Raw genomic sequence first — 16,600 nt, forward strand, 5'->3', positions numbered from 1 at the left:
GTAAACGGGGTCGACGAGATACGACGAGTACTAACGAGCTTTTGCTGGCTTGCAATGCGACAGCAGCAGGTGTGCCATACACACACACACACACACACACCCACACACATAGACACAAGCCTGCACAGCTGAGTGACGATAATTGAAATTTCATCACAGTAGTTTGTGGTTTTGTAACACACACTCACACACACTCGAACATTCGAACAACACTTGCACACTAATGCAGAATTCATGGTTGCCTACTTTTAGGCTGCGTATCGAAATGCAATTTTAATACCCTGTAATACCCATAGATTAGGGGTAATCCACACTCTTGCTAACAAATCAAGCGCAAACGAAACAACAACCATTAGAGCATGGGTCAAAGGGTATCCTTCTAGCCGTATTGATTACGATTTTGAATGCATTTCGGTTTAAAACACTTTATTTCTTGGTTTTCATTTAGCCTTTTTCTTGTAGTTGTAACATTTACTTGGATTTCTTTTTGTTTTTGTTTTGTGGTTGTAATAAAAGTACATTTAGTTCTTTTAATATATAATAAATACTAATTAATAAATAAATACAATCAATAAATTAATCTTCATAATAATAATAATGGTAATAATAATAATAATTGTATGCCATATTTATAATAATAATAATAATAAAAACTACTATGTTCAGTTTTTTTTTTTAATGTTCTGCATTGGGTTTTTCGTTTTTTTCCTTTTGTTTTTTGGTTGCCTAAGTTTTTACAGTGTTTCGTTTGGTTTTTTGTTTATTTTTTTGTCCATTAGTATTAATTTATTTAAATATTTAAGTTGCCTTTTAACTAGGTTTTTAATTTATATGATTTTCCTTTGTGTTGGTGCAAATATTGTTTTGGGTTCTCTTTTTATTTTTAATGCTAGAAAAGTGCGTTTGATTTATTTTTGTTTTGTTTTTTTTATTGAGGAAATTTCATTTGATTTTTTTGCCTCATTTCTCGAAAAATTTCTCAAGTGCTTTGATGGAAAAACATTTAAATGCAAAAACGTGTAAATATATTTTAATTTGATTTCTGTTTTTTGTGTGTGAAGAAAATGCACAGCAAGGGCAGAGAAATGCTATTGTATCTAATAAGATTTATTTAGAGTGAAATATCTGCTAAGTTGATTTTTTGTTTATTTTCTTCTTTTTTTTTTTGTTGGTTGTAAGTGCATTTAGAAAACTATTTTCGAATAATAGTGACAACTTTTCTCATCTTTTCTTTTGTTTTTTGGTTAGATTAACTGCATATGTATGTGTATGTATGTATATGTATTTCATCCATCTACTTTTGTTTTTAATTTGACTAGCACAAGTATTTCTTTTTGGGTTTCATCATGCGAATGCGTCATTTGGAGCCCAAGCCGTTGGCCACCAAAGCACTGGGCGTAGGAGTGGCCACAGCTGCTGCACCTGCGCCACCGCCCGCAACACCTCCTCCCCCACCGTTTCCACCACCACCACCACTGCCTGGAACACCACCACTCGAAGCGCTTCCCGGACCAACGCCGCTAACTGCAACTGTTGCTGCCACCGCTTCACGTGCCCCAGCCGCTGCAGCTGCCGCCTGCAGATGAGCCGCTGCTGCCGCCGATGTGGGGGTGGGTGGTGACCGTGTGGCCATGGCACTACGCAAGCCGCTGGCCGAATGCATATGCTTGGCACTTAACTCAGTGGCCCGAGTGTTGCCGCAGACCTAGCACAAAGAAGCAGAAGGCACACAATTAGAAATCTCTCCCCCGTTTTCAGTTGAGTGAGTCCAACTCACCTGATGATGACTATCCCAGTCTCTGTATTGACACGAGGCGCTGCAATAGCGAGCCATGTTGCAGCCAGAGCACGTCTCGGTGGCCTTGCGTCCGCAGTTCCAACATTGTTGCTGCAGTGAGTTGCCCTGCAAGAAATCACAAAATATTGCTAAATGATGTGACGATAAAGTCAATGTATGGATTGAATGGCTATGAATGAAATTAAGGTGAACAAATTCAAAGTCTGTAAGTGATAACAACCCATGAATGCAATTTCGAGTGAGGAAATTTAGCTGAGTAAGCAATTAAACTACAGAAACACAAAGTAAAACCTTTTCTACACCTAAAAAATATCAGAAAATCTGTATCATCGCATTGTATTTAGAATTTTCAACTGGGCTTAAGTGTGAAAGAATGACATTAGCGCCAACAGCTGATTTTATTGAAAAAGAATCGTTTAAACTTTAAAGACAATCTGCTTACCTATTTATATTGATCAATAATAAGAATTAGGTAACTTTTTGTCTCTTAAAAACAACAAGCCTGATTACCTAGCGTATGTAAAAGTACTTGCTAAGTGAACTAATCTAGTTGTAATTCTCAACCTGTTTAAGCATTGATAAATTTGGACAAGCTTTTCGAGTTTTAAAGTTTTTAAAATAGTTATACAGACAACCTCAAGTATTAGGGTTACTTTCTTGTACTCCCTATAGTTAATATTTTTCGTTCGATTAACTTAACTCAATACTAAGGTAAATACTAAATACCCAAGAAAGTATAAATGTAAAGTTTCTTGAAATTAAAATATTTTTCTACTTTATGCACATGTCTTCTCAATGATATATATGATATTTTTCCAATTCAAAAATTCAATAAAAGAAATTTTGATAATTTTCATGAAGTTTTCTCTTGGTATAGGGAAATGTTGTTAATATGAATCGTTTCAAAAGCAGTTTAAAATCTTTCCTCTTCTGTTATTGCAGTGCGACCATTTTCCTTTTTATCACCGTTTATTATCCTAATTACGGTTTAGATATTTCATAAATGAAGCCTCGATTTTTGTTGAAACTTCATAGAGTTCAAAGATTAAGCTGGCTTAATTATTGCTATTATTTCTTCTGGGTGTAAATGAACCCAAATGAAAACTTGTCTACTAGTTTGATTTGATTAACTGTTTTTCTTGTTATCCGCCACTTACATTCTGTGCTGCGCTGGTGATGGAAGGTGACTTATTATCCAAATCGCGCTCACCACTTGAATGACGACTCATTTCCATGAAGAATTTCTCCATACGCAATCGTTCTTGGGTCATAATCTCGGCGGCACGTGTCTCGGCAGCAACCACAGCGCGTTGAATTTCAATCACGGCCTGACGTTTCACCTACACAGCGATAAGGAAATAGAGAGAGAGAGAGAGAGGAAGGGAATACATTAAGCTTGGGCTTTGTTAGAGCGAAGTGGATGAGAACGATGACTAACCTGTGTGACAGCATCCTCGGCATTGCGCTTGAATTCGGCCACCTTCTCCTCGGTTTGACGTCGTAACTCTGCCATGGCCGCTGGAGTCACCTCTTGGCTGCTATTCGGATGCTGCGGCTCAATGCCACGTTGCTGGAGTATCGTGATGGCTCGCTTTGTCTTGTCCACCATGGCCGAGATGCAGTTGAGCATGGTGTGAATGTTCTTCCACTCCTCCTCGCCACCACCGCCCACGCCGCCGGCCGCAGCACTTGGACCTACATTGGGATTGGACTGTGGATTGCCTGTGACACGCTGCGGCGCAACCGGATGTCTGGCCTGGGCTTCGCTCAGACGCATATCGCGTTCATCGCCGGCACGTTGCATGTAACTGCTTGCCTCGCCCGCAGCTACCACTGCTGCGGCTGCCGCGCCATAGTCATAGGCGACCACCGAATGACCCGGATGCATGGCCAGACGTTTACTGGGCGGGGGATATGCCGTTGCGGTGGGACCGCCTCCGCCACTTGCCATATATTCGCTCCATTCATGCAAGCCATTCTGAGCGCCATGCTCCATCATGGAATCCGAGGAGCGACGCTTGAAGACAGCACTTGGCCCACCGCCGTTCGATGTGGGTGCCTCCAGTTGAACGAAAATGTCGCCGAACTCTGTGCTGGCCATGCCATGCGGGGAAAATTCCATCACTGCCTGCTCATTACTGGTCACATACTGCAGAGGCGATTGGCCAGTGGACCGGGCCAGAGCCATAATCTCTCGCTGCATCAGGACCACGCTGTTCTTGAGAAGGGGCATCACGTAGGGACGCAGGGGCAGATTGATGGCCTCCTGCAGGGCCAGGCGAAACTCCTCCACCGAGATGGTGCCGCTGCACAATGACAAGACGAGAGCTCGCACACGTTCACTGACCTCGGGTTGGCCCAACTCCTGGGAGAATTGCACCAGGGCACCAAGAAATTTACGCATCTTAGAAACCAAACGAGCCTGCTCCACGTGGGCGGCGGCGGCTGCTGCTGCGGCGGCAGCTGCGGCCAATGAGGCTGCTCCCGGTGTGGGCGAAGCTCCTGAGGAGCCAACTCCGCCACTTCCGCTGCCATTAACCAGAGCTGGAGAGGAGCTGGCATTGCGCTGTGGACGCTGATGCTGATGCACAAGGCCAAGTGGTGAGTTGGGGGAACGAGGGGCTAGACTGCGGGCCGAGTCGGGCGGTGAATCCGGTGGAGTTCGACATAGACGATCCCTTTCACGCTCCCGTTCCCGTTCTCGTTCTCTATCTCGGCTGCTTTGGTTGCTGTCTTTACTGCTGTTCGAGGAGCAGGAACTCTTGTCTCCATTGCTGCTGTTGCTGCTGCTGTTGGCTGCTTAGATAGATGGCCAGATGGATGGGAGTGAGGGAGTGAGAGAATGGGGGAAAAGTTGGCTCGTTAGTTGTGTGTTAACTATAAACAAGAGAAACAAGTCCAACACATACACAGGATGTGCAGGCCAAGCGCATTACAAATGCATTAGTAGCAACTTGGGGAACGGAAACTGCCACAGCAAATATATTCTACTGACCACAACAAGCTACAGCACTTGTCTAGTCCTGTCCAGAGACTGATGATGTGGCGCTCTGTGCTGTGTGCAGTGGGAGGGATGGCAATGGGATGGCAATGCTGGAAGGAAATGCTGGGGGAACGCAGCCGTATGCACTGGTTGCCCAACATTAACAAATTTGTTTGAACATGGGAAATAAATTAGCAAACATTTTTGGACCCAACCAACATTCTGGGTCTGGCCCAGTCAAGCAGGCAAATCAAGCGCCACGCACTAATTGCTGGGCCTGCGGGCAGTCGGGGGGTGGGCCATAGTTTTGGGATTGTGATTGTCAAAGGGGTTGGGTTTGTGTGTGTGGGTTGGGGTGGTCTGTTTTTTTTTTTGTTTTGTTTTGGGGTTGCCAGCCTTGATCCTGCCTGCCAAAGCGCCTGCTGCAGCTCAAAAATGAAAAGCTTAACGCAAATCCGCAGTGCGCAGATGGACGAGCAAAATGTTGCCATTGCCGAGAATTAAATGTATCAGGCGACAAAAGTTCATCAATTGATTTAGAGAAGAAATTAAATGAGGAATGCAGAGAAGGAAATTAGTAGCTTTCTAGCTAAAGTGTGTTTCGTTTTCAAATCGGGAAAAGTTGTTAGAAATAGAAAATAGTTAAGTTTACTTCTCTATTAAATCAAACTCTTAAATTCGAGAGACTAAAAAGTCATATAAGCGCACAGAAAAAACATAAATAGAATATAGATATGGAATTGGACATGAATGGGACATCAATCGAAAGAACATGAACCAGGAAGAGTGACCAGAACGCTCCCAATTAACCACGAATAGATCAGTGTAGACTGAAAGCGAATGAATCAAATTGTGCCCCATTGTTTGATGTTTTATAGCCATAATCTGAACAACATAATATATTCAGCAGCTCAAGAACATTTGCCAATTATATTTACAAGTTAATCCTACTACATTATAACAATAACAATAACATCAGGAGGTCTCTGGAGTTACTTTTATAACTGATTTCTGAGGCTACAAATTTGGAGGCTACAACCCAACAATATTCTCTTAGAATCATCTTTGACTAGTAAGCTCACTTAAAGACTAGTTTTCAACAAAGATTTTCTTCTTTTTAGAGAATATAATTTCGTAACTAGACGATATGTATTTTATTATTATTATTATTGTAGGAATTTATTTAATTTAATATCATTATTTGTAGGGTTTTAGTTTATGTTATATAAAACTATTTATTACGATATTTTAATTAAATTTAGTTGTTTCCTTTTCTTCTCTTTGTCTTTCTTTTTGCACTCGCGCTGACACGTCTTTTGCTCAATGCGGCCCTCTCAGAAATGCCAGACCCAAACCCACATTATTATCAGTATAAGATATAGTTGTAAACTCTCAACCAAACTATATTTTACAAGCACTAGCAACTATGACCTTCGGCTAATATGTATTTTAATTTTGTAATATAAAATGTTGGATTATTTTTTAATATTTTGTTTTGGTATTCTCCATCGTTGTCCTAATAATAACTTTCTAATAACTTTAAGTTCTTTACTATGCACTGTGACAAATTTCATATTTTAAAGAATTATTTTGAATCATTTTAAAGAACTTAAATGAACCCGACTTGTTGGCTTATATAAAACACACTGGAAAGGCGTGAACTTTTAATTGCACTTGATTAAGTCGGAATTTTATATCAACAAAAATTTAATATATCAACATTCAAAACTTCTTTTAGTATTAATTAACCAAGAACTAAGTGATCTACTGAACTAGAAAAAATGTTTATTCTCCATATTATTCTTAGTCATTTTTAACACTTTGTCAGCTCGGAATCCGACGAGTCATAGATGAAATTGAAAGGTTTTTTAAGGAAATCAAAGCAACCCTTTGGCAATTTAGTTGTTAGATAACATCACGACCTGCCACTCAGAACTATCTAGCTGGTTGCTTTGTTTACTAAACCTTTGTTTTATTTCATTCCTTTAATCTTCCAAAATCATATAGATTTCATTGCTAAATACTACACAAACAAACAAATAATTAAATGTTATAAAAAATACTTTGTCAGTTTAACGATTTATCTAAACTAAACGATTGATTTTAAGACTCAATAAGACTGAATAAAACGGTTCAAGTGTCCCTGAAGTTTTGATATGTTTAGAGTTTCCTCTCACTAAAAATTAAATAAATCCATTAAATAATTTTTGCTTTAGTCTAGTTAGTCTAAGTCTTTCATATATAAATTGACAATTTTGTTGCCTGTTCGCTTTGGTGGCTACCAAACACATCCAAACTTTGTTTGCCCAAGCTAATGGAAATTGTTTATGTGTGGATAACTGTGAGTGTGTGTGTGAGTGGGTTGAATGGGTGTGGGTAGAGGAGCTGCTAGACTGGGTGCAAAATGTTGCTGCTGACGATGATGATGACGACGACAACGACAGCAACGACGAACGATGGCAAATGGCAGAGCAGAGCAGAGCTGAGAAGCAAAAGCAGCAGCAGCAGTTTCAGTAGAATTCAGTTGATGTTGCCGCTGCTGCCGCAGCTACTGCTGCTGCTGCTGTGGCTGCTGCACAGTTTGCTTTTGTGATAATGATTGTGGATACAGCTGCAACTGGCTGTGTTTTCACAGCCATTCAGGCACGCCACCGCCATGCCAATCGAAGGGACACACACACATAGACACAGCCAAACATACTTGGGGCATCACTCAACTGAGTTGGCGGCGCTTATCAAACGCCAAACATAGACAATGATGGATCACCACCTCCTCACGCTACCTTCCTTCGTCGCCATCTACTCCATTTCGATTCTCGTCCCTGCTGTTCTATCAACTTTTCTATAATTGCCTGCTATCGCAGCCATCGCATTTTTGTTTCATTCTGTGTGTTTGAGTAGAGAGACAATTGTAAAATATTGCACTTGGGGACCAGGCTTAAAAGTTTCCATTTCAAATATATTTTTTATCATTTTTTTGCCTAAACCACAACTGACCCAAAGTTTGGCAGCAGCTGGCCGAGAAAAACGAGAGGATGAGGGGAAAAAAAAAGAGAAAAAAACTATTTACGAAAATTTCGTGTTGACAATTCACATATTTTCTAAAACATAATGTTGGCCATTTTCAAAGAGAGATAGAGAAAAAGAGATGAAGGGAGTGTGTGAGGGAGAGAGAGATTTCAACTGCTGGCTCAACATTTGCCAGCATCATGAGCTTGCCATCGATTTAAGGTTACGTATACGCAGCATGGGCCAGGCCAGCCTGCATGTCTCTCTAGCAATACACCACCTCCATCTCTCTCCAACTCTGTGTATGTGTGTGTGGGCAACAGAATTTGCACAGCTGCGTCCCATAGATTGCAGTCGAGCGCACAAAACGAAACGTTGGCAAGTTTAGTTTGTTGTTTGTGTTGTTGTTGTTGTTGTTGTTGTTGCTGTTGTCGTTTCTGTTGCTGGCATAGTCATTTGGGAAAACAATCATTTTGGCAAATATTCATCATGCACTGTTTGTGATTATCACAGAGAGAGAGAGAGGGAGAGAGAGAGAGCGAAAGCGAGAGGCAGAGACGATGAGATAGAGTGAAGGCAAGAGGTAGAGACCATCATGAAGTTTCCTTTGTTGTGGTTGTCGTTTTGGCAACAAACTTCTCTTTCTCTCTTTGTGTTCTTCTGATTGCTGGTCTTTGTTTTGGACAAATTTTCCATTTTTTCTGTTCCGTTTAATGCTAATTAGAGGAGAAAACAAAAATTGGTAAGCTTCTTAAATTGCAGGGCTGAAGACAAGACTCACACACATCATTGGCCTGGGAATTGCCACAGGTATGAACCAACAACTACAACTACAACATGACCAACAATAGAAACAACACCAATAATAAGGCAATCAAAGCAACGCACACACATATATACACCCACATCCACATCGACACACCCACTCAACCACACACAGAGGCAAACAAAAGCAAACGATGGGCAAACCCAAAAAAGCAGGCTACATTTTTGCGTGCGGGCTGCTGCTGCTGCTTCTGCTTCTGTTGCTGCTGCTGGGAACCAAGCCAGCAGCGTTTCAACGGTTTTTCATACCATTTTTCCCTCATTCCTGGTTGGGTTTCCTCCCTCTTTTTTTTTTTTTGGGATGAGGCAAAAAATAAACAGACCGAAGCTAAAAGAGACGAAACTAGCAAAATGCTTTTGGGGGCAAACGTTTTCTGTGGCCTGCGGTTTGAAATCAATGGCAAAAAATACAACCGAAAAGGAGAAAAAACGATGACAAAATATGCAGCAACTGAAGGAGTATGCAAGCCGAGAGCGCAAAAATGTTTAAATCGTTTATGAAACACGTTATTGGAATTTAAAATTAAATACAAAATAAATGTATGCATATAAATTCGTCCATCTACAGGGGAATCAGCTTAAAATCTGTTGTTAGTATCTTTAACTAAATAATTGTATTTCATAGAGAATATTTGATTCTGTTGTTGTTGTGTTTGTTTTTCTGTCCTGTCATAGAGAAGCAGACAGAGACACAGACAGAGAGAAAGACACACACACAGTTGCACAGCTGCGAGCATTCACACCATCAATCGTCGGGCTGTCGCTTGGCTGCACTTCCCTTATACTTCATTGTGACTCATTAGTAAACGCCTTAAAGTATGCTACGCACTCACCTTTAAGCCTTCGACTAATTGCAGCTGCTGCTCCTGTCGATGTGTTGCTACTGTTGTTATTAGTCGACGCTGCTGCTGCTGCGGCTGCTGCTGAAGAAGGAGCACCTCCACCACCTGCCACTCCAGAAACCACTGACGATGACGCGGGTGGCATTTGGACAGCTGTTGCTGTGGCTACTGCCGCCGCTGCCGCTGCCACTGCCGCCGCTGCGGCCGCGTCATATGCGTCCTTGTCGGTAATCTCCTCCTTAATTATCGCTTTGCCATCGAGCGCCATCTAATGGTGGGAAAATAGTGAAAGCCAAGCAAATTAGTCAAGAAAATTTAAACACTTTGGAGGTCAACCCCGCCCCCCCCACCGTTCCACCATCCTTTGTATGTGGATGGTTGGCCTGCACAGGTTCCCACGGAGCAGAACAAAAACATCAAGTGACAAAGTTCTCACATTATGTTTTCAAATTATTTGATTTCAATTTGATTAAATGGTTGTCTGACATGCAAATTGGGCGCACCCACACAAACTGAATTGAACTCCAGTTGAGCTGAACTAAGCCACAGGAGTAGAAAACGAACCGAACAGGTGTACTTGGACTCATTAAGCAGTTAAGTTGTAAAATGTTGTTGGCAAAATAATAGAGACCTGGAACCGTACTAACAACCTACTAGCTGGAATTACTTAGCAAATCATGTACAAACGCTGCAATTAGGTGTAATTTATAAATGGGAATTTTCTATGCTAAAAGATACATAAAAGTGAAATTAACTGCCTACACATGAACATATCAATTCAGTTTGTCATAAAGACAATGGAATCTCGACTATAGTCAAGTGTATAGACACATTTAATTAGTACATGCAAAGACATCAATTAACTCCAATTCATTGAATTTAGAGCGATGTTTCAATCAATACAAAGCTGACTTGTAAATATTGGGAGCAACAATTTGAGTGCGCAAGGCCTTAAGGAAATTGTTTCGGATTCTACAAAGTATATATACATTTGTATAAATATTTTTCTGAACGGCTTCATAAGTTTACATAGCCGTGTTTATCCCGGTAAGAGTATTTGGCAATCTAAATGAAAAACAAAACATCCATAATAAGTTTTTGTTTTTAATAACTCAAAAACTGGAACACATAGACAATAGACTCAGAATATAAAATCACGTATGTACATTAAGCAGAGATAACAAACTAATGTTCATGTGCATTTTTTTTTTTGACAAAAAACCTTATCTGAATAGGTTTTTGGCCAATGGTAACCCAAAGCTTATCATGCTCAATGGCAGACTCCGAACTTATAATTCAATGATTATTAAGAAACTTAAATCATTGCTCTCTGAGACATTAGCTCATTCAGAAGTGTAAAGTTAATACGTCAAAATAATTTGTCAATTTAATATATTTCTAGATAACGTCCTAAATGATTCCACAAAGTGTATATTTGCTTTGTTGCCTTTACCTGTTCCTTGGACTCGAGCAAGTGATTTCAACACCTCCTTTTACTTATCCTTCAGTTGTAAGTAACCACGGGATGAGTGCAGAAGTGAATAGTGAAAAGTGAAATTCAATCTGATTAATCAATTCATCTATTTAGGATTGCGGCATAGCACAAGCATATATTCTCGATTTGAAGGAACGGATTGAATCACTCCAGCAAAGTCAATCGGAAAGAGAAAATAGTCAACTGAGAAAAACAGTTGAAGATTTACGGACCACAATTTCTGATTTTATTGCGAACACAGTTAATAGGCAAAAAATTGATGATGAAAAATTACAGAAACAGGTGGAAGAGAAAGCAAAATCTCAAACTGAGATAGAGAATTTGAAAAAAGAAATAAAAAAACTAAATAAAAATTTAGACAATTTGCAACGAATCTCAGCAATAGATAAAGAAGAAAGAATAGGTGAACGAGTGAGAAATTCAAATCATAATATTCAACACATCTTGAGAGATAAGAAAGATGAAATAGAGACAGAGGAGGCTACAATTCGGCAATTTCAAATCGTACTTATATTAAAAATAGAAAATGAAATTTTAAAAGAAAACTTAGCAAGGCAAAAAGCAAGTCTAGATGAAGCCAACAATGAACTAGAGACGAAGAAGAAAGAATTAGAAGAAAATCAGGCAAAAGAAAAGAACTTAAACAATGAAATTCAAGAATTAAATTCTGAAGTTGCATCTTTAAAGAAAAAGGTAGAAGAATCTCAAACTCAGTTGACTGGTTCGAATCATTCAGTTGAAAGAACACCAAAAACCGACTGTAAAGGCCTTTCATCAGGAATATATGATATTAAAATTTCCAACCTTAATCCAATTTCTGTTCTCTGCGAGGGAAATATAGAGGGGGGTGGGTGGATAGTCATTCATAAACGATTTAATGGTAGCGTAGACTTTAAACGATCTTGGACCGAGTATCGTAATGGCTTTGGTAATATGACAGGAGAGTTCTTTATTGGGCTCGAAAATTTGCATCGTATCACCAGTTCCCGAACCTATGAACTTTATGTGCAATTACGATTTTACAACGGACGAGTGAAATTTGCTAGCTATGATTATTTTAGAATTGCTAATGAAGATTCGAAATATGAGTTGGAGTTGTTGGGAGAGTTCCGAGGCACAGAGGAGAATGCTCTGGTTAAAAATCTGAATCAAGCATTCACTACATTCGATCAGGACAACGATCAAGCGGATGGTAAAAATTGTGCTGATAAATTCGGTGCCTGGTGGCACGAGTCCTGCGGAGAAGTGTAAGTCATCATTTAATTAAAATCAGAAGTAAACAAGAACTACAAATTCTAAAATTTCTGTATTGCATTATTAGCGGACTCAATGCAAAATATTTCGAAAGTGGATTTGGCGATTGCACAAGCATGCATTGGTACAATTGCATTCCTCTCAAATCTGTCCAGATGCTCATCCGAGCAAAGTGAAATTTGACTCTATTTAGAGTAAAATCCTTACAGATCACTTCTATTTGGCCTACTTTCTGTCCAAAAGAATTTTTTCTCTATTTTTCATTTATATTTTTTCTTGTTTTGTGCAATTAATTAAAAACATTCAAATATATAGATTATGAACAGACATGGCCTACAAAAAATATTGAATGTATTTTATTTATCTAAGGGATACCAATAATTAATGTCTGAATTATGTAAGTATGATTTAAATTTGTCGTTGCCAAAGGTATCGAACTCGATCATGATGAATTTTGTACATAAAACCTATTAAGCTCTTTTAATACTAGATCTGTTGAATTAGCTAGAAATATATCTTCTTTGACTTTGCTTTAGAGTTTTCGCTTCTATGACAGACGCACATATACCTATAATAAAGCGGATCGATCTCATTTTGAGGTTCTTATTTGATATTAAATTATGAATAGTAATGAAAGAACTATATAAAACTACTTAATTAATTCGAGGTACATGCATAGACTGATCCAGAGGGGGAGACACGGCCTGAATTGTCAATATTTCGAATAGTTTTTGACTTATATAAAACCAAAATGTAAATCTTGGAAGATTTTGTGGAATTTCGATAAATTCTCCCACTGACAAAATACCTTTATCAAAAGTTACTAAAATTGCTAATTGTGAGCCAAATTCTATTTTTTTAATAAGGCTCCTCGTGAAAATATTGTGATTGTTTTTCTATTAGATGTAGGGGAGAGGGCCCAGTTGTGACTCAGGCCCAGTTGTGACATTCTCAAATATTTTTGAAATGCGGTATTGAATGACAGTTTGAGCCCTGTAAATCATGTTTGTTAGACATTCTGCAGTTTTTGGACAGACCCCAACGTTAATAATCGTATTGTATATACGCGTACCAAACATCGTGTTGAAAATCGTGCGAAAAAGTTTTTTTCCATTTTTTTCAAAGTACCAAAATTTTGTGAAATCAACAGTGAAAAGGTGAGTGCAATGCATCAAAGTGTTGTATTTGCCGTATATTTTGTGATTCTATAAAAATTTATGTGATTATGTAGTGTATATAAAAAATATAGATATAAACTTTAAACTATAAAATGGCCCGGTTATGACTCAGCTGGGGTGCCCAGTAATGTCCCATTTTTTTTTTGCACTCGGATTATGTAAAATTATCAAATTCCAACATTTTTGTTGTTGTTTAACAACAAGGAAAGGAAATTTACATATTGAGACCAGATTGTCCAAGAATATTCTGGAAGATCTCGATCGGGAATGTTCATTCGAAGTGCGCTAATATGCAAGCATGTTATTTCGCTTGCAAAAACTGCGAAAGTGACATGGACGACGAGGGCTTAAAATCGTTCTCATTTATGGCCATTTTCTTTTGGGTTTTTCACTGTTTTTGGCTTTGAAGCCCTTCAAAATAAGTAAACCATTAAATCACAACAATTCGTGTGACATTCCTTTCATATTTTCTTATTTTAAGTGAATTTCTTAAGTTGAGTCATAACTGGGCCACTTTTTTTTAAAGTTAAAAAAAGTTATCCAAATTAAATCTGTTCCAAAATTTTTTGAGTAACTCAAATAAACATACATTCTTTGGAAAAAAGTTGCCTTTGGTTAATATTTAAATGTTAAACTTCTTAATTTTTCATTTTCCCGAACTGAAGATAAAATTTTGAGGTTTTTCAAAACCCGGGTCATAACTGGGCCCTCTCCCCTACCACTTAAAGTTATAAGGTGCGCGCAATAAGTAAGTGGGACAAAGACTTATCATATTATTTTGTCCAAAATATGCAGTTTTTCGATTTTTCTTTTCCTTCTATATTTTAGTTGTATTGTTCCGAAGCGATGACCAAAAATTTGTAAAAAAGTTTCACAGGGTTATCCAAATACATTAATTTTTATAAGTTAATGTTGAGTTTTGCGAACGAAATAAGTAAATGGGACAGATTGCTTTGCTGTCATTTGTGGTTTGATACGCACATGAAATTGGTACTTTGAATAACAAATTTTTTTTAAATCTTTTAAAATTAACAAAAAAAAGTAATTTTTCTCTATCGATATCCACGAGATGCGTGCATAAATCCAGCAGTGATCATATAATGCTTTATATAGAAAAAAACTTATGAAACCGGAGCTCCTGCCTGGGCATAAAGCTGTTCGTTCAGTGTCCCACTTACTTATTTCGCGCACCTTATTCCTAACTGGTTGATATGACTTTTGAAATGACGTTGTAAGTTGTTGTATCATTTTTCAAAGAACTACAGAAGTAATCTTTCTATTACTTATAATTATAATTCTTAATTTATGGTAGCCCATTCGTAATCTTTGGTAAGAATCTGTAAATAAACTATTCCTAAAATAAACATGTTTGGGGTAGCTAACTTTGACATTCTATGACACATTCTTTCGGTTATGACCTTCCCATTGTTTGTCTTTTTCTTATGGTAGTAGTCATGACCTCTTGCCTAGAATTTAGTTTATAAAGGGCGTTAAAATTATTTTAGCACCTGATGTTAAGAATTTGTTTTGAAATGACCGAACAATATAATAATTCAATCAGAGTGCTGGCTAGACAAAGGGAACAATTCATCTTACAATTAGCCGTGATGATTGTTGTAATTAAAAGCAAAAGGGTATAATATAAAGCAATTAAAACAATGAACGCATGTTCAACTTTTTTATATTTTTTCATTCACCTTACATGTGTCATTTGTTTATTTTTAATAAAAATTACCCAAATATTTTGAAACAAATGAAACACAATTCATAATTGCGCATTCTCCGCATTCCTTTTTCGACTGGATTGCCAAAAATACAAATTGGCCAGCTGTAAAGCAGTCCACACAGATTGTGCACACCTGTTAGATGATTTAATCGTCGCTCGATCGTATTTTCATTCTCTTTTGCTTGTGGTAATTTTCATTGAGCAATCTGAAATTAGTGTGGAAATGAATGTTTCGGCTAATTGACTTGTAGCCAATGCATTTCTTGTACAACTGCTTTCAACAGATCCCCAACCATTACGCCAACCCTAAATCAAAAGTTCAACCCCCAATCCCCCGCCCAGTTTGAACCCAAAAAAGAAATAAAATCACCATAACCACGCACATGTTCATGTATACCGGGGGGAAAAAAATTTCTTTTTTCTTGTTGATTTTTATCACTAAAATATGTAAATACCTGTGTGCGGACTGTGGGAGTTTATGCAGCTTGCCTCGTGCTGCATAAACAAAGCTCATTGTGGATGATGATGATGAAGAAAAGAAAAAAACGCCAAAGAGATGAGGGGGAAAAACAAGTGGAAAGGCGGAAAAACCTGTTCATTTTCATTCATGCTTTCGATCAAATTGGTTTTGCGGTTTATTTTGTCTAAAAGGTGTAAAATTGCTGTGAGAAAAGACCGACAGAAAGAGAGAGAGAGAGAGAGCGAGAGAGATAGGGAGCAATGTTTAAAGTCAATCAACGCGTTTCTCTCTGTCTCTTACCCCTTGCCAAACAGCAGCTGTTTCGCATCAGAGTAAATTACACACACACACACACACACTCACAGTTGGACACACAGAGGGAGCAAAATGCGGCTGCAAATGAAATTCTATTAAAAACAAACACTTGACACGGCAGCTGCCATTTGCCAAAGTGCCGAGGCGACTAATGACGACCCAGACTCTCGAACCCAATTTCCCATTCCCAGCATATGTTAGCCATAAAACACTTGTCAACTGTTTTGTTCTCGTTTTTGCATACTCTACAAAAGAAGCTAGAGCAAGCAAGAGTCCACTTCAATTTTAACCAGGAATAGGTTAGACTATGAAGTTATACGGATGACAACAGAATCGATAAAGATCTGAGATTAACATTTTAACAGTTATGTATATTTTAGATTCGATTTACAAAATTTAATATACAAAAGTAAACATAAAATCAGCTAAAATTAGAATGAATGAAACATTGTTTATTGGGTGGAAAAATCTACTTAAATACTTAAAGTTAACCTTTCTTTCCTATCCTTTTCCTTTTTTCCATCGATTGTTTCCACGAGAGTTAAAATGACAGATTAAAAAGTATGAAATGGGGCAGTTTTACTCATTAAATAGCCAAAGGGCTGTCGCTTTTTGAAACAACTTTGGAAATGTCTTGTCAATATTAATTGATCGATGGAAAGATGAATTAAAAACTAGTTTTTTGATCTGGGATATTCCAGAACATATGCGAAGT

General features: G+C 38.3%; 1 protein-coding gene across 2 annotated transcripts in view; it reads right to left on the minus strand.

Moving 5' to 3' along the window:
• Positions 1–1,261: 1,261 nt before the first annotated feature.
• The window catches only part of LOC6643396 (protein CBFA2T3), a 28,934-nt gene continuing 13,595 nt past the window's right edge, over positions 1,262–16,600 (minus strand). Inside the window, exons 2-6 of one of the 2 annotated variants that reach the window (XM_002066107.4) lie at positions 9,449–9,725; positions 3,237–4,594; positions 2,956–3,138; positions 1,778–1,903; positions 1,262–1,705 (exon numbers count right to left, since the gene is read on the minus strand). In XM_002066107.4, coding sequence (XP_002066143.3) covers positions 1,358–1,705; positions 1,778–1,903; positions 2,956–3,138; positions 3,237–4,594; positions 9,449–9,725 — 2,292 coding nt within the window. In that variant the 3' untranslated portion in view covers positions 1,262–1,357. The remainder of the gene's footprint in view (positions 1,706–1,777; positions 1,904–2,955; positions 3,139–3,236; positions 4,595–9,448; positions 9,726–16,600) is intronic. The other variant, XM_047009725.1, reaches the window with a different exon arrangement.

Source organism: Drosophila willistoni (genome assembly GCF_018902025.1).
Source record: "Drosophila willistoni isolate 14030-0811.24 chromosome 2L unlocalized genomic scaffold, UCI_dwil_1.1 Seg168, whole genome shotgun sequence".
NCBI lineage: Eukaryota > Metazoa > Arthropoda > Insecta > Diptera > Drosophilidae > Drosophila > Drosophila willistoni.